The 22,250-nt window shown below is 41.4% G+C and overlaps 1 protein-coding gene across 2 annotated transcripts in view; it reads right to left on the bottom strand.

The window, feature by feature from the left end:
- The window catches only part of TBATA (thymus, brain and testes associated), a 40,271-nt gene extending 18,646 nt beyond the window's left edge, over positions 1 to 21,625 (bottom strand). The window contains exon 1 of one of the 2 annotated variants that reach the window (XM_089677128.1): positions 21,478 to 21,625. In XM_089677128.1, the coding sequence (XP_089533254.1) occupies positions 21,478 to 21,564 (87 nt within the window). In that variant the 5' untranslated portion in view covers positions 21,565 to 21,625. The remainder of the gene's footprint in view (positions 1 to 21,477) is intronic. The other variant, XM_089677127.1, reaches the window with a different exon arrangement.
- Between the last annotated feature and the right edge of the window lie 625 nt (positions 21,626 to 22,250).

The following is a 22,250-nucleotide window of genomic DNA, read 5'->3' as shown; positions in this document are numbered from 1 at the left end:
AGATAGATAGATAGATAGATAGATAGATAGATAGATAGATAGATAGAGAGATAGAGAGATAGATAGAGAGATAGATAGAGAGATAGATAGATAGATAGATAGATAGATAGATAGATAGATAGATAGATAGATAGATAGATAGATAGATAGATAGATAGATATACAAAAATAAGAAAATCCAGTTATGTAGCCATTAAAAAATTATTTAAAAAGTTTTATTAAATTCAACTAACATGAATAGGTGAATTTGTCTTGATAGTAGCACCCTGAAACATCTTCTACAGCAGTTCTTAGGCAGTAGGCGAAAGGGGCAGCCCAAGAAGCCAATTAAGTAATAAAAAACACATCTGCACATGAACACAGGTGGAGAGAGAAGACTGAGCAGAATGATGATGACTCAGGTATGCTGCTGCTCCTTCATCATCCAGTCAGCAGGCTGAGGTGTAAGCTGTAAGTCTGCTGTAGTGGATGGTGAGGATCTAGCTATGCTGTTTTGTAAGGTCTGAATTACAAGAATTCCTGAACAGAAGTATAAATTGTTAGGCAGGTAGAACAGTTCCAATGTGTGGATTTCATTTTTGTATGCATATAATTGCCTAGAGCAGGGTTTCTCATCCAGGGTTTCTCCAGAGGTTGCTAAAACTAAAAAAAAAAAGACATGCTGGTAGGTTAATTGGATCCTGTCTAAATTGGCCCCAATAAGGTTATGTATGAATGTAAGTTAGGGACCTTAGATTGTACACCCCTTGAGGGTTAGGGACTGATGTGAATGTACAATATATGGAAAGCGCTGCGTAAGTTGACGATGTTATATAAGTACCTGAAATAAATAAAATAATAAATAAATAATGAGCAATTTCTTTTGCTCAGATACGTTCCCACTGACACCATTGATCTTTTTAGATATCTAGGGGGTTATTTCTTCCCAATAACCACAAGTGTAAGGAGCGTTCTTTCCACTGACTATCATACTAATGTATCATGAGCTGAAGATATAGTAATTTTTAGCAGGGGTTCCGTGAGGTTGGAAAGTAATTTCAATGGTTCCTCTCTGTTTAAAAGGTTGAGAAAGGCTGGCCTAGAGTTTAAATTTAAATTTAAGGTGACAGATTGCTGTGCTTAGGGGCGGACTGACAACTCATGGGGCCCCCGGGCAATAGGGGATCATGGGGCCCCTGTGTCCTTCCCAAACTCAACAAAGGCTATGAAAAAGGTACCAAGGGCATCTCATGGGGCCCCCTACTGACCCTGGGGCCTTCGGGCAGTGCCCGAGTTTCTAAATGGTCAGTCCGCCCCTGGCTGTTCTTCATAACTACTTCACATTAGATACTGTATTTACCACCTTCCTGTCTATGCTTTACCATGACTAATCTGTTTCAGTTTAAATGACCAATCACTCTCCTCCAATCCCCAAACAGCAATCATATGTTCTGATGGGTGAATGGCAGGGAAGAATGTGGAAAATACATCTTTGCATGGGAGTTACAAAGTAAGGGCTAGCTTTAAACCTTATTGGAAATGTTTCAGCCAGGCCAAACTTGTTTTTTACTGGAGCTGAAAATCACACAAGTTGACTTTTAAACGTTGAATGATATGAAGAATGGAATTACTGAATTGTAAAGTATGTGGAAAGTGGCCACCATTAGAAGGTATGACTCATGGCTTAGTCTGAAGATGTATTAGCCAAGCAGTCTGACCACATAGGGGACACGGCCAGGTGGGATTTTATTATGTGACCTCTAATGTGGTTGCACACTTGAAGTTACACTTGTTATCACAAATACTGCCTTATACCCTGCTTCTAATGGATAGATCCTCTATGAGCCCAGAGATACCATCATAGTAGTAATAAGACATAGACAAATCAGTACAGACATCGCTTTACAATACATTGGAGTTCCTAAGAATTCCTGTTTCCCTTATCAAGGCACAATACTTATTTATCTAGAGACAAGAACAATGAAGTAGTAATACTGTTAGTTATTACACAAGACATAAAGCAAATAACAGGCACTCACCGAATGGGTTGTGTACAACTTAACGCAGACACGAGCAATTACACTGTAACCTCTCCTTCATGACTACTGTGCTGAAATGTTGCCATTATTTGCTGTATATAAGGATACTCTTCTTTACAGTAGAATCCTGACCACATCTTTTCTTATTTTAGGATAGTATGGGGAAGGATCAGAACTATGATCATATTTAGAGGTGAGCTCAGACATCCTTCAAACTCATCTCTACCCGAACTTCAAGATCACACTCTTTTTAACTCCAAAAAGCTGTGGGCTCGGTCATTCCGGCTATGCAACCAGCCTCTTTGTTTAAGTAAGATGCTGGTCAGGAGGGACCTGGCCTACAGCTCGCTCAATGGAGTAATAAATGAGTTCTGAGTTTAGGTAGAGATGAGTTTAGAGGATGCCCAAACTCATCTATAATCATGTTTTTATTGTAGTTTATGTTCTTGTTAGGTGGATTTCCTCTCACTTCCTGTTGTGTAAGTGGGGTACAATGTGAGAAGAAACGCACAGCCAGCAAAAAGAGAGCTATTACTTGATTTAACTAAAGCTTCCTTACAGAAGTTAAAACCAAGCAGCTTGATAACACACACTCCTACAGCAGTAATGGCCAAGGTTGAATAGCTGCTGATGTTGGCTGATGACAGGAGCATTAATCTGGTGCAGGTGTAAGGGGGGTTCTTTCCAGGGAATAGGCTTATCTCCCTGGGCATGTGTGATGCTCAGTAGGCAAACTCTCTCATGATATTAGTTGGGAGGTTGGTAGAAGTTTAGGGTCTAGTTCTGCATGCAGCACATGTAGTTATGAGAAGAGTATAGAGTGGGAGCATATCCTAGTCATGGGGAAGGGATGCACCAGGTCTTGTGCCTGAAGAAGAATATCTTGTACTTTTCCCTGATAATACTGTAGGTGAACACTACAACAACCCCTCCTGTATAGCTTAGTGGGATTTACTTTACATACCAGTTATAGCTGGAATGTGGATGTTATTTATTATGTACTTTGGAAACCAGTCTTCAATGATTTTGGACTATTATTGCCATGTATTCTGGACTGTACCGCCAACTATGTGGAATTATGTAAGTCACTCATTTGTAGTCCTTTTGGATATGTTAGTAAAAGTTCACAAAAGCTGCTAAATGCCTCCTTTTTGACCTAACTTCTAAGTTAGTAGTAAAGAAAGTAGAGAAAAAACATTGCACAGCTAAGGCAAAGACAAGAATGTGCACAGCAAAAGAAACACTCTAACCTGTGACTAAACCTGATAGGCCACAGGACTGATCTGGGTTAGGGAAAGTGGTCACTTTCCAGGTCATGTGAGCTTCCCCTCAATATGTCATACTCCAGGTGGCCTTGCCTTCGTGTTCTAAGGGACTCGGGCATTTGGTTTGATCATTGATTCCTAACCTGCAACTATGGTAATTTCTAAGGCCTTGAGCAAGAGTGATTCCGAGCATTTGAGGAGTTGGAGAGATCATGGTCTATGGCCCACCATTGTACACATGGACAGCAGCACAGGGAGGCATCAGTGAGCATCCAGAATGGAGCAGACCCTTCATTGCAATCCAGGGGTCTTGGTAAATTGTAAGGCCCTGGCTGCATTGCATGGCCGCGACTGGCACCTAGGGGATGCTTACACAGGCATTAAAGGAAACCTTTTCCAAGAAAAGGATAGAAGCTGCCATTGCGGGCTTCTCATATTGAATCTACCAAATGCCTGTTTGTTATACTGACCCTCTGGTTTCAAAACTTTAAGCCATTAACACATTACCATGCAGTAATATACAGTCATGGCCGAAATTGTTGGCACCCTTGATATTTTTCCTGAAAATCAAGTATTTCACACAAAAAAGGTATTGCATTAACACATGTTTTGCTATACACATGTTTATTCCCTTTGTATGTATTGGAACAAATATAAAACAGAGGCAGAAAAGCAAATATGACATAATGTCACACAAAACCCCAAAAATGGGCTGGACAAAAGTATTGGCACCCTTAACTTAATATTTGGTTGCACACCCTTTGGAAAACATAACTGAAATCAGTCGCTTCCTATAACCATCAATAAGCTTCTGACACCTCTCACCCGGAATTTTGGACCACTCTTCCTTTGCAAACAGCTCCAGGTCTCTCTTATTGGAAGGACACCTTTTCCCAACAGCAATTTTAAGATCTCTCCACAGGTGTTCAATGGGATTTAGATCTGGGCTCATTGCTGGCCACTTCAGAACTCTCCAGCGCTTCTTTGCCATCCATTTCTGAGTGCTTTTTGACGTATGTTTGGGGTCATTGTCCTGCTGGAAGACCCAGGATCTTGGACGCAAACCCAGCTTTCTGACACTGGGCCCTACAGTGCGACCCAAAATCCTTTGGTAATCCTCAGATTTCATGATGCCTTGCACACAGTCAAGGCACCCAGTGCCAGAGGCAGCAAAACAACCCCAAAACATCATTGAACCTCCACCATATTTTACCGTAGGTACTGTGTTTTGTTCTTTGTAGGCCTCATTCCGTTTTCGGTAAACAGTAGAATGATGTGCTTTACCGAAAAGCTCTATCTTGGTCTCATCTGTCCACAAGACGTTTTCCCAGAAGGCTTTTGGCTTACTCAAGTACATTTTGGCAAACTGTAGTCTTGCTTTTTTATGTCTCTGTGTCAGCAGTGGGGTCCTCCTGGGTCTCCTGCCATAGCGTTTCATTTCATTTAAATGTCGACGGATAGTTCGCGCTGACACTGATGCTCCCTGAGCCTGCAGGACAGCTTGAATGTCTTTGGAACATGTTTGGGGCTGCTTATCCACCATCCGGACTATTCTGCGTTGCAATCTTTCATCAATTTTCCTCATCCGTCCACGACCAGGGAGATTAGCTACAGTGCCATGGGTTGCAAACTTCTTGATAATGTTGCGCACTGTGGACAAAGGCAAATCTAGTTCTCTGGAGATGGACTTGTAACCTTGAGATTGTTGATATTTTGCCACAATTTTGGTTCTCAGGTCCTCAGACAGTTCTCGTCTCCTCTTTCTGTTGTCCATGCTTAGTGTGGCACAGACAGACACACAATGCAAAGGTTAAGTGAACGTCTCTCCTTTTTATCTGCTTTCAGGTGTGATTTCTATATTGCCCACACCTGTTACTTGCCCCAGGTGAGTTTACAGGAGCATCACATGCTTGTAACATTCTTATTTATCCGCAGTTGTGAAAGGGTGCCAATACTTTTGTCCAGCCCATTTTTGGAGGTTTGTGTGACATTATGTCGAATTTGCTTTCTTTCCTCCCTTTTTTTGTTTTGTCCCAATACACACAAAGGGAATAAACATGTGTATAGCAAAACATGTGTTAATGCAATACGTTTCGTGAGAAATACATGATTTCCTGGAGAAATATCAAGGGTGCCAACAATTTCGGCCATGACTGTATGTGTAGATAAGAAGATTTGACCTGAGTAGATAAAGAGGATTACTGTGACTTAAAGTATTGAAACTAGTAAATATAACACAGGCATTTGGCATTTTCAGAGCGAGGCCACACATTATTATTATTATTATTATTATACAGGATTTATATATGGAAGCTCCCATATTTATTTTAGGTTATCCACCTGTTTACTTTTCCTTATGGCATAATTGCTGCAAATTCTTTATTTTCTAAATTCAATTCAATTGCCTGTTTTTCCAGTTTCATGATTCTTTTTTTATTATATGCTGTGCCCTTCTGTGCCTGCCTCCATTTTCAGATTGTGCTCTGGCCAGTAATCTATACACAAAATTGTACAGAATGTTCTTACGGAGCAAAATAATTGAAGTAATGACATGTTTTGCTGAGAAGGTTTGGTCATAGTTTAAAGATAAATCTGAAATGGATTGTTTCCATTGTAGACACATTGTTCTGTTTTCTGTGTTAAAGACAATGATGTAAAATGCATGTGATGAGTCAAAGAGTACCATGATAGAAATGCACTGTACTGTTTTAGTGCTTGGCCCTCTATTACTACATGCCTCCAGACACATGCACAATTTGAACTATTTCATTTAGGTTTGTTATGTGTTGCTATGCAGATGTCCTGTCATTGAAGGTGAAAGGGACTACTTATTCAGTGTCCTGTAGAACACAGAACAATAGCCCTGAAACTGGCACTTTAAAAGAGGAATGTTGCCATAGAGAGCAAAACATTGGGTAGGTCAGTGCATTACTATGAATGGTATGGACCTGGTATGGACCTGAAATAATTTTCTATTCTCCACAATATTCTACTGACACTCATTTTCCCAGTATAATCATGGACATGCACTGTGTGCACAATTATTAGTAAAGTTGTATTTTTGAGGATTAGTTTCATTATTGAAGTTATCTCGATCAATCCAAAATGTTAATAAACATCAAACCTGAATATTTAAGCAAGTTAAAGTGAGGTTTTTATCTTAATTTAATAAAGGAGTTAATCAGTTTTTGTTTTTATTTATATATTTTTGTTTTATATTTTTACATGGCTCCTATCAAGGGCCATGTGTGCCAGGGATATATGTTCCATTTTATATATCCATATAGATGGCTATGGCTATAGACGGTTATGGACATAGCCATCCTATTGTGTTTTTTTCTTGTATGTGTTGCAGGAGCGCTGCTTAAATAGCTTTTACTAGTGCGGCTCCCTGCTCTCATATTATTAATACAATGTCCTCAGTTAATGGGCTATAGGAAAATGGCCATTGGAGCGCCCCCCAATACTCCTGATTGGTGCGGCTCCCGGCCTTTATAAGGAAGTGCGGTCAACCAATCACAAAGTCCTGATGAAGTCACGAGGACACGTGATGCAACACATCGACGGCACTTACGTGTGACGCACTTCCGTCGTGGCACCATTTTTGTACACCTATCAGCGCCTTTTCTTCATGCAATACACCTTGCATATTGGATTCTACCTTGATACAAGCTGTATGCTGTGCTCATTGGATTCTGCCTTGATACAAGCTGTATGCTGTGCTCATTGGATTCTGCCTTGATACAAGCTGTATACTGTGCTCATTGGATTCTACCTTGATACAAGCTGTATTCTGTGCTCATTGGATTCTGCCTTGATACAAGCTGTATACTGTGCTCATTGGATTCTACCTTGATATATGCTGGATTCTACTTCATGCAAGCTACATTTATGTGAGTGCACTTCTGGCTTATTTCCTTTATATGCCATTAAACAGTAATACACTATGGAGATTATATTCTCTTTCTGTTCTATGGGCATATGATTTATGACACCATTGAGAGTGCTAAGCCGCCTGCAGACCGGTCCAGTGGAATGGTGATTAGTGATTACCTGTTGGCACCATCTGATTAATAAAGTGGTTACTCTGAGGATCCAGAGGAGTTTTTTTGCTTTGTGGCCCCGCAGGGTCATAAAATAGAGGTGAGAGGCCATTGCAGCCATACCTTTGGGGATCACATTGAGGGTGTTTTGACATCCACACCGTGCATGAACAGGAAGATCACTACACCAATTTATGGACTTTTAAATCACTTTATATGTAATGTGTGTTGTTTTGATCCCTCAGCAGGGATTCACATGAGTGTTTGCTATTTTTGTGTCCCATCAGGGTACTTGGGGGTCACAACTTATTATATCCCCATGTGGATTAGGGTCACTCTTGCTGTGTGATCACTGATAGGTCTGATTTTTAGACCTTTTTATATTTTATCAGTTTTATACACTTAATCACCCATGATTGTTTATTTTTCTACAATAGTGCTGCATCATTATATGTATATGTAAAGTGAGGTTTTGGCTTTCTTAGGAGAATATCTATATGTGCACAATTTTTGTGCAACTATTAGTGTGCAGAATTATTATTCAACTAAATGGAAAACAAACATTTTCCCATCTCACTTGTTTATTTTGATCTGCTAAAGTGAGAATAATAAACAAACTACTCAAAGTTTTCAAATAAACATTTCTGACATTAAAAAAAAAACATTGACCAATATAGCCACCCTTCTTTTTAATAACACTCATAAACCTTCCATTCATGGAGTCTGTCAGTTTTTTGATCTGTCGACAATCAACTTTCCGTTTCACAGCAACCACAGCCACCCAGACACTGTTCAGAGAGGTGCTGTTTTCCTTCACTGTAAATCCCCTGTTTAAGAAGGACCCATAGGTTCTCAATAGGGTTTAGGTCAGGTGAAGAAGCAGGCCATGTCATTATTCTGTCATCTTTAAGGCCTTTACTGGTTAGCCACGCAGTGGAGTACTTCAATGCATGTGATGGAACATGTCCTGCATAAATATCATGGTCTTCTTGAAAGATGCAGACTTTTTCCTGTACCACTGCTTGAAGAAAGTGTCTTCTAAAAACCGGCAGTAGGTTTGGGTGTTGATTTTGAGTCCATCTTCAACCCGAAAATGTCCACCAAGCTCATCTTTAATAATTCCAGTCCATACCAGTACCCCACCTCCACCTTGCTTGCAGCTGAGCTAAAGTGAAGCTCTGTGCCTGTTACTGATTTAGCCAAGGACCCATCCATCTGGTCCATCAAGAGTCACTGTCATCTCATCAGTCCACAAAACCTTTGAAAAATCTGTCTTCGGATATTTCTTGGCCCAGTCTTGAGCTTGCAACTTTGTGTCTTGTTCAGTGGTGGTCAGGTTTCAGCCTTCCTCACCTTGGCCATGTCTCTGAGCACTGAACTCCTTGTACTTCTAGGCAGTCCAGGTAGGTTGCAGTTCTGGAATATGACAGCCCTGGAGGATAATGGGTTGCTGCTAGCTTCACGTTTGATTCTTCTCAAATCTTTGGCGGTTAACTTGCATCTTTTTTTCTCAACAATTTCGTGCTACCCTGTTGACTATTTACAACAAAACGTTTGATGTTTCTGTGATCATGCCCCGATATCTTAGCAATTTCAAGAGTGCTGCATCCCTCTGAAAAGATGTTTTACAATTTTTTACTTTTGAGTCAGTTAAATCTCTTTTTTGGCCCATTTTGCCTGAGGAAAAGAAGCTGCTTAATAATTAATCACACCTTGATATAGGGTGTTGTCTCCTTAGGCCACACCCTCCCTCATTACACAAATACACATCACCTGATATGCTTAGAGATCCAATAAGCGTTCAAGTTTATACAGCTTGGAGTTGGGCAATATGTATAAAAATGATGATTTGGTCTAAATACTCACTTGCCTAATAATTGTGCACGCAATGTATAACAAATATAAATATGGTGCACAGTAACATCATTATATGACCTCCTAGGTATCTGATCTACAAGTTACAGGCAATCTCTGGGGTCTAAACCATACTAAATAATATTGCATGTCATTATCGTACACTTTTGTTTAAATCTTGTGCATTTGGCTATTGATGAAACACTTCTATTACTGGAAACCAGGGGTCTCTAAACTTTCGAAACAAAGGGAAGTTTACTGCCCTTAAAACTTTAATGGGGTTGGACTGTGGCCAGTGGGAGTAGAAAATGCCCTTGCATTAGTGGGAGTGAACAATGCTATAGGCTTGGTGTTCAGTGGAAGTAAAAAAATACATAATTTGTGTCAGTGGGAGGAATGGTGCCCCATCATTGGCATTGGTGGGAGGAAAAGTGCCCCATTGTTGAAGTCAGTGGGCGGAATAATGCCCCGTAATTGGTGTCAGTGGGAGAATTAGTACTCCATTGTTGGTGTCAGTGGGAGAAATAGTGCCCCATAACTGGTGTCAGTTGAAGAAATAGTGCCCCATATTTGGTGTCAGAGGGAGAATTAGTTCCCCATCTCTGTTGTCAGTAAGAGGAATAGTACCCCATTGTTGGTGTCAGCAGAAGAAACAGTGCCTCGTATCAGTGGAAACAATAGTGCCCCAAGGGCCAGATAAAGACAAGCAACATCTGGCCCTTGGGCCGCAGTTTGGAAACCCTTGCTGTAAACTATTCAAGGATCTAAGTCCTGGTTCCCAATCTGTGGTCATGGGAACATACTGGAAAATATAAGAAAACACAAGGGGGCGCCAACCTAAGTGCAGTAAGTTTAACCAATTGCCTACCGAGCACTTATACCCCATTCATGCCCAGGCCAATTTTCAGCTTTCAGCACTGTCGCACTTTGAATGACAATTGTGCGGTCATGCAACACTGTACCCATATGAAAAATTTATAATTTTTTTCCACACAAATAGAGCTTTCTTTTGATGGTATTTAATCACTGCTGGGTGTTTTATTTTGCGCTATAAACAAAAAAGAGCAAAACATTTAAAAAAAAAAAGCTTTCCTTTGTTTCTATCATAACATTTTGCAAACAGGTACTTTTTCTTCTTCACTGATGCGCGTTGATGAGGCTGCACTGATAGGCAGCACTGATGAGGTGGCACGGATAGGCAGCACTGATGGGCACTGATAGGTGGCACTAATAGGCGGCACTGATGATACTGCACTGATATGCAACAATGATGGCACTGATAGGCAGCACTGATGGGTACTGATAGGCAGCACTGATGGGTGGCACTGACTGACTGACATACTGTTTTTTATGGGAACATACTGTGCAGCCCTTGGGCTTCATTGGGTAGTAGCTAATGTTTTCCCTGCCAAGGTGCCAGTGAAAGAATTCATTAGAATGTCTTCTGCCAGATGGTCTTGATATACATTTTTACTTTTTTTGTACTACCGATCTCTTTTTTACGCATGTTCCCATTTTATAATGGCTCTTGCTCAGAGGAATGCCAAATACGATGCCAGTTCTTTTTAAATTGGTTGTAGGAAGTACAAATGCGGAGGCATTATTTACCAAGGAGTTGGTAATTAGAGATGAGCTTGTGTCTGTTTGGATCCTAGTCTGAACCCACCTGAGCGATTCTGCAAGGTAGCTGTCACTGTACTGGACCAATGTATATGTGCAGCTGCAAGATGGGAAATACCCTTCACACATACGATTGGCCCAGTACAGGTAATAGTTTCCTAACAGGCTTGTTCAGGTGGGTTCAGACCAGGGGTGGATTGACAACTCATGGGGCCCCCGGGCAATAGAGGAGCATGGGGCCCCTGTGACCTTGCCAAAACTCAAAAAAGCCTATGAAAAAGGTACCAGGGGCATCTCATGGGGCCCCCTACTGACCCCGGACCCTCGGGCAGTACCCAAGTTTCCAAATGGTCAGTCCACCCTTGGTTCGGACTAGGTTTCCAAACATTCCCAACTAGTGGTTATGATAGAAATATATAGCATATCTGCTGTGACTGACTATTTTCTTTAGATGCTGAGGTTTTTCTGTAGTATTACATACACTAAGGGCCCATTTAGATCTATGTGTATGTGTAGAAGTGTGTTTTATGCTGTGTTAGGAAGGTGCGTTGTCATGTTTCAAACTACCTTTCCTTTGTGTGTTGACATAAATTTTATGTGCTTTGACTAGAGTTTTCAATGCAAATTTGACCATCAAAATTTGAGTGGAGAGAGCTGACAGCCATTGACCAAGCCTTGTTAATACCTGTTGCCAACGTATTTAAATGCATGTTATATGCATTTTGATACATTGCTTCTAACTTATATGGGGCTCCCAACCCACTAAAATGCTGAAAAAATTCAGACGTCATATTTTGTAAAAAGAACACACAGCACTGCAGTTCTGAGTTGGAAACAGACATTGGGGTTGATTTACTAAAGGCAAATAGGCTGTGCACTGCAAGTGCTTTTGGAAGTGCACTGAAAGCGCACTGAAAGTGCAGCTGCTCTAGATCTGAGCGGAATGTGCAAGGAAAATTTTTGCTTTTTTTTTTTTTGCATTTTTGCTTGCACATGATTGGATAAAAGAAATCAGCAGAGCTTCACCTCATTTCAGAGCTTCCCCTTGGATATAAATCAACTGCATTTGCAAAGCACTTGACGTCCACAGTATAATTACCCTTAGTAAACAAACCCCAATATCTTTAATATGGACAACCACAATACCAGCATTTCAGAGCATCAGAAAGTATGCATTAAAATGCAACAGTGTACATGGTCCCTAGTAATGTCAAGGGTGGCACATGAGACCCCCTATATCTAGTAATCTGTCCACTACTGATCAAATGCCTATTGGTATGACCAAATCTGGCATAGTTTTATGCTCAGATTGAATGGGCTGAGGACAGGGGCGGAATGACCATTTGGAAACTCGGGCACTGCCCAAGGGCCCGGGGTCAGTAGGGGCCCCCATGAGATGCCCCTGGTACCTTTTTCGTAGGCTTTTTTGAATTTGGGCAAGGACACAGGGGCCCCATGATCCCCTATTGCCCAGGGGCCCCATGAGTTGTCAGTCCACCCCTGCTTCCAACTGCAACTTATGATCGTCTCCAATTGTCTTCTATCTCCCTTCTCCTGGCCATTATAAATGGCTGAACACTGCCATTTTTGCCTCCCCTCCCTGCTGATCCATGATCTGATCCTTAGGACACTTCATTGTGCACATTCCCCATGATCCCCTATTTCCCGGGGGCCCCACGAGTTGTCAGTCCACCCCTGGCTGAGGATCTGATGTAGCAACTGTTTTGGCAGTTATTCCATAAATAGAATTAGAAATTACCAATCATAGTGAGTGCCAAAGATACTTTCTCTTATTGTTGAGTATCGGATGGGTGTTTTGCATCAACTAATTAAAGAGCATGCTATGACATACAGAGAATTTGCCCAGGGGGCTTGGGAGGGGGAAACTTGGTGAGGTACCTATTACTGCTGGGGTTGGGATATAGTCAGGACATGGTACCTTATGGCAGTTGATTATTCTTTTGGGCCTGTACTTTGTTTCTGGCAGCTTTGTTCCAGTGATTCCACCTACAATGAGTTAACAGGTGAATGCTGTGGTCACCCACTGAGCAGCCACTGTTGTTAAGGGATTAAGCTGCTCATTCACTCTGCAGGTGCAGAATACGCAACAAACTGTTTGCCAGTTGCATAAGACATCCTCCACAATCTAACAATTAACTGCCAGCTGTAGGACAGTACAGAAGTCTGCATTTCATATATTGCCATTGCATTAACAACCATTATTCAGTTTTTTTTGCATCCTACTTAACAAATTAAGACCCAAATCACTATTAAGGTGGCAATAAAAGTCAGAGAACAGTCAGATATGCTGACAACCAGGGGCGGTCTGACAACTCATGGGGCCCCTGGGCAATAGGGGATCATGGGGCCCCTGTGTCCTTGCCCAAACTCAAAAATGCCTATGAAGAAGGTACCAGGGGCATCTCATGGGGCCCCCTACTGACCCTGGGCCCTCGGGCAGTGCCCGAGTTTCCAAATGGTCAGTCCGCCCCTGCTGACAACCACATTAATATCAATTGTATATTTTATTGTCAGTGCAATTAGGAAGTATGAGCATGGACGCCTGGCAACATTTGACTGGATCAAGCAATGACTGTCTATGGATTTTTGGTTTTCATTGGATAATTGCCATTTGATCCTTCCTATGAAATAATCAAAAAGTGACATGTACAAATCCTTTCTCATCTTTTTAGATACCCCTGAATGGTTATTGCTGGTGGAGCGGAGGGTCACCCTGATGGATTTGCGTTTTCTGCCTGCCATTGAATGCTAATGACGAATGTCACATAATTAATAACACATATGCACAGGTTAATAGGGCTTTACTGCATGGTTTAGATTGATCATTAATTAAAATATTGTATTAGTATCTATAGCATATTTTTTTCCTCAAAGTGTATGTTAACTTCAACATTAAAGTAATGCTCTATGCACACTAGCATTTTTTATGAGGTCAGAAAATGCTAGAAAAAAAAGCTGCATGAAAAACGCTGATAATAGCGTTTTTGAGACGGCTTGTAGTAGAGTGTTATTAGCGTTTAGGAGCGTTAGCATTTTATTAGTGCTTTTACAGTACATGTAGAAAAATAAAAAGCTAACAAAAACCTGTTAGGAGCGTTTTAGTAGGGTTTAGGAGTACTTTGGAGAGTTTAGCATTTTTTTCTGCAGGAAAAACGCTCCCAAAAGCTCTATAAAAAACTATTTTTTTTCTTCTCCTAAACAGTGAAGCTTGAAAAACGCTACTAGTCTAAAATAGTGTGCATGGACACATAGGATAGCAATATTTAGCTTCTAAGAGCTTAAAAAAATGCTAGTGCGCATGGAGCCTGAACCTTAAAATTAATATTAAATATACTGTATACATCTGTGTGTTAACAAGATTTTTGTAATGCGGGAGTGGGCAACTGCGGCCCTTCAGCTGTAGCAGAACTACATGTCCCATGAGGTATTGCAAGAATTACAGTTACCAGCAGGACTCCCAGAGGCAAGGTCATGATGGGAGGACTAACAGTTACTCCCAGAGACAGAGGCATGTAGGACTTGTAGTTTCTGCTGGAGGGCCACAGTTGCCCACCCCTGTTGTAATGCTTGCCCCTAGTTTTTTTCATATCTCATTCATTTGCTATGAAGTACCTGGTGATCCAGCCAGTTCTTCTTGTTTCCACTTTCAGTCTAACCATGCCAACATCCCTGGGCTTGCTGCTTAGGTATACAGGACGCTGTGCTGACACATGGCATGCCTGTACACCTGTGGTCAGTTTTGCTCTCACACTAAATGAAATAAAAATGTGTCACGTTGCTATCAACAAACAATATTAGTAAAAACAAATCTAAAGACAAACTCAAACGTGACTAGAGTCCACACAAAAAACGATGAAAAACTAGTTCTTCAGAATTTCAAAAAGTGGATCATCTTTCTATTGGTGACTGCACCCAGAATCAGACCGGCAGTCAGTTATGGCACCTTCTCCTAAGAACATCTAAAAGCTTTACCCACTGAGCCGCCTGTATTGAAATCAGGTGCCATTGGAAAGTTCAACTGTGATTCATAAGGGGAAGATTGCCCACAGAGGAGAAAGTTATGTGTTACCCCCACTTATAGGGGAGATGTTTTTCTGACCTGTATCCACATATAGGTCCATGTGAGAAGCTTTACCCACTGAGGTGACTGTACTGAAATCAGGTGCCATTGGAAGGTTCAGCGGTGAGTCGTAGGGGAAGTTTGCCCACAGAGGAGAAAGTTATGTGTTACCCCCACTTATAGGGGAGATGCTTTTCTGACCTGTATCCACATAAAGGTCCATGTAAGAAGCTTTACCCACTGAGCCAACTGTACTGAAATCAGGTGCCATTGGAAGGTTCAGCAGTGGTTCATAAGGGGAAGATTGCCCACAGAGGAGAAAGTTATGTGTTACCCCCACTTATAGGGGAGATGCTTTTCTGACCTGTATCCACATAAAGGTCCATGTAAGAAGCTTTACCCACTGAGCCAACTGTACTGAAATCAGGTGCCATTGGAAGGTTCAGCAGTGGTTCATAAGGGGAAGATTGCCCACAGAGGAGAAAGTTATGTGTTACCCCCACTTATAGGGGAGATGCTTTTCTGACCTGTGTCCACATACAGGTCCATGTGAGAAGCTTTACCCACAGAGTCGGCTGTACTGAAATCAGGTGCCATTGGAAGGTTTAACAGTGATTCATAAGGGGAAGATTGCCCACAGAGGAGAAAGTTATGTGTTACCCCCACTTACAGGGGAGATGCTTTTCTGACCTGTGTCCACATACAGGTCCATGTGAGAAGCTTTACCCACTGAGCCGGCTGTACTGAAATCAGGTGCCATTGGAAGGTTTAACAGTGATTCATAAGGGGAAGATTGCCCACAGAGGAGCACGTTATGTGCTACCCCCACTTATAGGGGAGATGCTTTTCTGACCTGTGTCCACATATAGGTCCATGTGAAAAGGTGAGGGTCCACCTGGACTTCTATTTTCACTGTGGTGATTCACGTACATTGAGGACTTGCAGCACTGGGATTCTGGGTGCAGTCACCAGTAGTAAGATGTTCTACTCTTTTTGAAATTCTGAAGAATTTATTTTTCATCATTTTTTTGTGTGGACTCTAGTCACATTTGAGTTTGTCTTTAGATTTGTTTTTACTAATATTGTTTGTTGATAGCAACGTGACACATTTTTATTTCATTAGTTTTTTTATGAGAACACACATAACACTGGTTGCAGCAGCTCATTATCCAGCATTTTATTCAGCACATTGGCAGCGCGCAATTCCTTTTTGTTTTATCATCACACTGCCTGCCCAGCCCTGCTCTGTTGATTGACAGCAGATCTGAGTAGGAGCCTTCCTGTTGAAACTCCGCTGCTAAGAATTGGGATGCGCCACTGCAATGGGGAAGAAAGATGGGAAGTGAGGTTAAGCGGTCATGTGACCACAGAATAAAAGCCTTATAAAAAAATATAAAACTTTTTTTTTTAAATAATGGATTTGACTATAGCAAAATAAAGTTAGTTGTCGTGATGTAGTGTGCATTTTTGGTGTGTCTTCTCAGATACTTTATTCTTGTACAATGTTTTGAAGTATCTCTTATTTTGTCCAGTGGGCACGGTTAACCAGGAAACCGTGGAACCGATAACAGGCATACGCACAGGGGTGTATTTACCACAAGGCAAACAAGGCACTTGCCTAGGGCGGCATTTATCAGGGAGGCAGCACCTCCCCCCCAAAAAAGGGATGAAAGAAGGGACGCATGTGCAATAGGAGCCAGGTGGGATCCGAGACAGGGCTGCAGGCTGCTTGATGGTGCATGTAGAGCCTAAGGCCCCATGTACACAGGACACTTGTGAATGATGAAAGCTGACTGCTGGAAAACGTAGGTTAAAAAACGTCTGTTTAGCCGCGTTTGCATGTGTTTATGTGCATTTATGTGCGTTTGCGTTTAGAAGCGTTTTTTAAAGATAAGCACAGGAGAACCTCCCAAATGCCCAGAATGCACTGAAAAGTGGTAAATTATTAACTATTTCAGACTGTTTCAGAGAAATACAGAGAGTAGAAGCAGAGACAGCAGTATGTGTTGACAGTAGCTTAGGTATGAGTTGTTCATTAACTTTTCTTTTGTTTCCAAGGGTGGGAAAGGTGTCTGGTGACATGAGTCATTAAGGCCACCTAGCAGAGGAACTTCATGAGGAATCTGAGGTGTGAATGGTCATTAAAATATCTTTTGTTTCCAAGGGTGGGAGAGGTCTGAGGTGTGACTTGGTCATTACAATGTGTGACAAGCTTGGTAGGCACATCCTGTGTTCAGTGTTTTGTCCATCTGAGTACCTTGAAAACGCTTTGCATGCATTTTTTATGATGAAAAAAGGCTCTAGACAGCATCGGGAACTGGAAGAGTTAAAAGAATTTTAAACGCAAACACATATAAACGATATTTGCCGCGTTTAGCCGCGTTTTGCTTTGAAACGCTGATAAAATCGACTGCTGAACGCAAGTTTTCTGCATGCAAAAAAGACTATAAATTCCAATGCCTGTAAACGACTGTAAACAAAGATGTGTACATGGACCCATAGGAAAACATTAGGGAGAGTTCAGCGGCTGCTGAAAAAAACGCTGAAAAGCTCCTAAATGTGAGTTTATCAGCTGCAGTGTACATGAGCCCTAACTCTCATTCCCGGGGACGTCCGGAGCTGTGAAGATCAGTGTCTTTCTCTCTATTGCTGGGAAGGGGGGGGGGGGTAATGGAAAGCTCTCCCAGGTGGGGGGCAGGGGTGTTGTTGGTCAATGTCAGGCTCTATCTGCAGGAGGGGGTGGGGGGGGGTTGGTTGGTGTTCGTGGGGGCAGACGATTTTTGTGTTGTCTAGGACAGCACGAAGCCTAAATACCCCACTGCATACATAGTGAAACTGTATTGTAGTAAAGAAAGTCACGTAACAAAAAACTTTTTCCTTGATAATTATAATGCCTTGTCTTACAGTATAAAATGTGTTTAAAAAGGGGAGTGACACTTTAGGCATGTGACAGGGAACTCTTTAAATCCCAGACAGCATCACCTGTGAAATTTTCTCCTTTGACATAACGGTAAATCTCAGTATGACACTTCTTTAGCTCTGTTAAGCATTCTCGGTGAAAAGCTTTCCCCAATCTATCAGCACACACATGCATTAATTCCTGTAAGGTGTTAAACGATTATACTGTCTTCGGGAACTTCTGTTTGCTAGTTGTAAGTTTTATTTGTGTAGGATTTTCCGTCATGGGGTTAAGAAAACACAGACGTCAGGAAAGCAAATACATTTGACATAGTAAGTGCAAACACAGAGCACATAGTGGTTATAGGGCAATGCATATGAGAATAGAAGGGGAACAATTTATGAAACCTAAATAGGGTTTATCATATAGCTTAACAATTGTGTAATAATGCATAATTGTCAGTAAAAAAAAATTAGAAATATTTGAGATGTATTGTACCTCTTCTTTGCTAAAGCTGTAGTCACGCTGATTAGGTTACGGCATTATTTTCTCCAATAATAATTCAAATATTATTATTATTATACAGGATTTATACAGAGCCAACAGTTTGTTCAGCGCTTTACAATATAATGGGAGACAATACAGCAACAATACAGTTCAATACAAGAGGGTTAGGAGGGCCCTGCTTTTTGGAGCTTACAATCTAGGAACCAGGGGCGGACTGACCATTTGGAAAGAAAATAGTCAGTGACAGCAGACATGCTATATATTTCTATCATAACCACTAGTGGTGAGCTTGGGAATGTTTGGAAACCTAGTCTGAACCAGGGGCAGACTGACCATTTGGAAACTTGGGCACTGCCCGAGGGTCTGGGGTCAGTAGGGGGCCCCATGAGATGCCCCTGGTACCTTTTTCATAGGATTTTTTGAGTTTTGGCAAGGACACAGGGGCCCCATGATCCCCTATTGCCCGGGAGCCCCATGAGTTGTCAGTCCGCCCCTGCTAGGAACTATCACAAATATATACCAGAAGAGTCTGTTATATTAACAGCTTGATTTATGTGAATCTATGTGACAATTTGCATAGATAATTCAATCTGTCAAAGTATTTTACTATATTGGAGCCACATATTCCTTCCTTTATGCTGTCTGAAAACTATTGATTAGGGAATGATGCTGTACATATACAACTCTATTATTACATATAGGTAAAAAAAATCCCATACCTATGCTTTATAACCATTAAAGTGGAACTCTAGTCAAATATAAAAATTAAAAAGAACATCCAAGAAGTACCACGTGTCAACTTACCTCCAAACTCTTTGTTTTAGTGACCTATTCCTTCAGCAATTGAGCTGTCACTAGCCCTTGACATTTAGAATCCAATGAGTAGGTAAGACCACAAACAAATGGCAGTGCCAGTAATGTCACTGCAGTGCAATGTGTCTGGAGTGCATGTTCCCAACACACCTTGATGAGTATGTGATATGTAAACCTAGAGCAAGCCTTCCACCTGGCTAACATAATTCAAAATAATATCACACAGTAAATATGGTGGAAGGCTCCCATACACATAATGAAAAATGAAAGATCAATTATAGATTTGATAGATTTCGAATGTATGTTTGCAATATTCCAATTGTTCAACAGACCACAGAAAAAAGTTAAACTTTTACAAATGTGATTGGATATTTTTCAAAGATATTAATTCATTGGATTGTCCATTTAGAGCAGCCTTTCTCAACCAACGTTTAGTGGAACCTTATAATTCCTCCTGAGGTACCCAGGGGTTTCTTGAGCAAAGAATTGATGAATAGCCTGAGAATGATCTCATCAGTTCCTCCATTTAGGCTGCATTCACACTTGAATTTTTTGTAGCTTGAAGCTCGAAGCTCCAAAAAAGCTCAAATTGAAAAAAATCAATTGTTCTCTATGGTACCTGTTCACGCGATCAGGTGTGAACTCCTAGATCGTAAGTTCAAAAGAGCAGAGCCCTCGAACCCCTCGTGTATTGTATTGTTACTGTCTTGTCTCATGTTCTGTTCCCCCTGCTACTGTACAGCACTGAGCATACCCTTTGGCGCTATAAAAATACTGTATAATAATAATAATAACAGGCACCACAGAGAACAATTGATTTTTTAAGGTTTGAGCTTTTTTCAAGCTTCAAGCTACAAAACACTCAAGTGTGTATGCAGTCTTAGAGGCTGAGCAAGGCTGATATAGAGCAGTGGTCTCCAAACTATGGCCCTGCGGCCGGATGCGGCCCTTTCCTTGCCTTTATCTGACCCTTGAGGCATTATTTCTGCCACTGATACCAATAATGGGGCATAATTCCTGCCATTGACACCAACAATGGGGCACTATACCTTCCACTGACACTAATAACGGGCATATTTCCTGCCATTGACACCAACAATGGTGCACTATTCCGTCCACTGACACCAATAACGGGGCATAATTCCTGCCATTGACACCAACAATGGGGCACTATTCCTTCCACTGACACTAATAACGGAGCATAATTCCTTTCATTGACACCAACAATGGAGCACTCTTCCTTCAACTGACACTAATAACGGGGCATAATTCCTGCCATTGACACCAACAATGGGGCACTATTGCTTCCACTGATACTAATAATGGGGCATAATTCCTGCCATTGCACCAACAACGGGGTACTATTTCTTCCACTGACACCAATAAAAGGGGCATAATTGCTGCCATTGACACCAACAATGGGGCACTATTCCTTCCACTGATACCAAAAACGGGGCATAATTCCTGCCATTGACACCAACAATGGGGCACTATTCTTTCCACTGACACTAATAACGGGGCATAATTCCTGCCATTGACACCAACAATGGAGCACTATTCCTTCCACTGACACCAATAACGGGGCATAATTCCTGCCATTGATGCCAACAGTGGAGCACTATTCTTTCCACTGACACCAATAACGGGGAATAATTGCTGCCATTGACACCAACAATGGGGAACTATTCCTTCCACTGATACCAAAAATGGGGCATAATTCCTGCCATTGACACCAACAATGGGGCACTATTCCTTCCATTGATACCAATGATGGGGCATAATTCCTGCCATTGACACCAAAAACGGGGCACTATTCCTTCCATTGATACCAATAATAGGGCATAATTCCTTCCACTGACAACAAAAACGGCACTATTCCTCCCAAGGACACCAACTATTTCTCCACCTAATACCAAAGAACGGGCATTGTTTACTCCCACTGGGCACAGTACAGCCCCCTAAAGTCTAAAGAACACTAAACTGGCCCTTTCTTTAGAAAGTTTGGAGACCCCTGATGTAGTGCAATCACTTTCTGAAAGACACAGCTGCTCTGTAAAATGTATCCGTATATCACATAGATCTGTAGTTACATGTATGGCCAGCATAGGTTTTCTTGGCAGGACCTCTAGTTCTTCTTCTCATACGTAGTATTCACTGGATACAAGAGTTCTACTTTAACCACAACAGGTGATAAGGACCTCTTATGTAAGAACATGAGCTCGTCGCCACAGATGGGATCAAACTTAATTGCGAAAAGTTTTGGAAAAGAAAGTTTTACTTTGAAATGGTCCCAGCAGATTAGCACTCATTAAAGGACTTAAACCCCTAATTGCCTGTGTCAGGCTACACACCACTACTGATATATGAGATGTCTTACCTTGCCGTGCTCACAGCTCCATGAGGATGCTTGTTCTTCAAGTCTGCCAGGACCTGCACAGCCACTTCTATAGACTTGTGTTTGCATTCATGTCTCCGTCTTATTGGGACAACGTTGCTAGGCTACTTTATTCCCGACAACAACCGGACTGCCCCCTCCTGCCTCTCAATTGACATGCAGTGTGACATTGGCAGGTCTCTTTCCTCTGCTCAGCGTCCAAATAACTCCTAGAAAACCTCACTACTGCAGATTTCCTTTGGATATACACTACAGTATTGCATAGTAGTTCTAACCTGTTATTTCAACTACAATGATTTTTTTTTGTCTGAACAAATATTACAACAGAATCAGAAATTCAAAAATGGAACACTCATCCAGGAACTGTTCTATCTGCGAACAAGTTTGTATTTTCGTCCATCCAGTCCTGACTTACACATCTCCATCACACTTACAGTAAGGAATACAGGAGTGTCCTTTCTTCTTTTCTAGCCTTCTGATTGGACAGTGAAGGAGAAGCAACAAACTGATGAGTTCATTCTTCTGTTCACTCTGATCTCTTCTTCTATCAGCATGTTCCTGTAAACACATTTGAAGTGGAATTGGATTCTAGTCTTTTCCTAATTTATCCCAGACTGAGTGCTGCTGTAAAAATATAGTACACAATATTTATTTATTTCAGGTACTTATATAGTGCTGTCAATTTACATAGCGCTTTACATATATATTGTACAGTCACATCAGTCCCTAATCTTCAAGGGGTGTACAATCTAAGG

Source organism: Staurois parvus, unplaced genomic scaffold (genome assembly GCF_062004578.1).
Source record: "Staurois parvus isolate SC_StPar_1 unplaced genomic scaffold, SC_StPar_1.0 ptg000177l, whole genome shotgun sequence".
Classification (NCBI taxonomy): domain Eukaryota; kingdom Metazoa; phylum Chordata; class Amphibia; order Anura; family Ranidae; genus Staurois; species Staurois parvus.
Note: the sequence above shows the minus strand (reverse complement) of the source record. Positions and strands in the feature narration are given on the sequence as shown.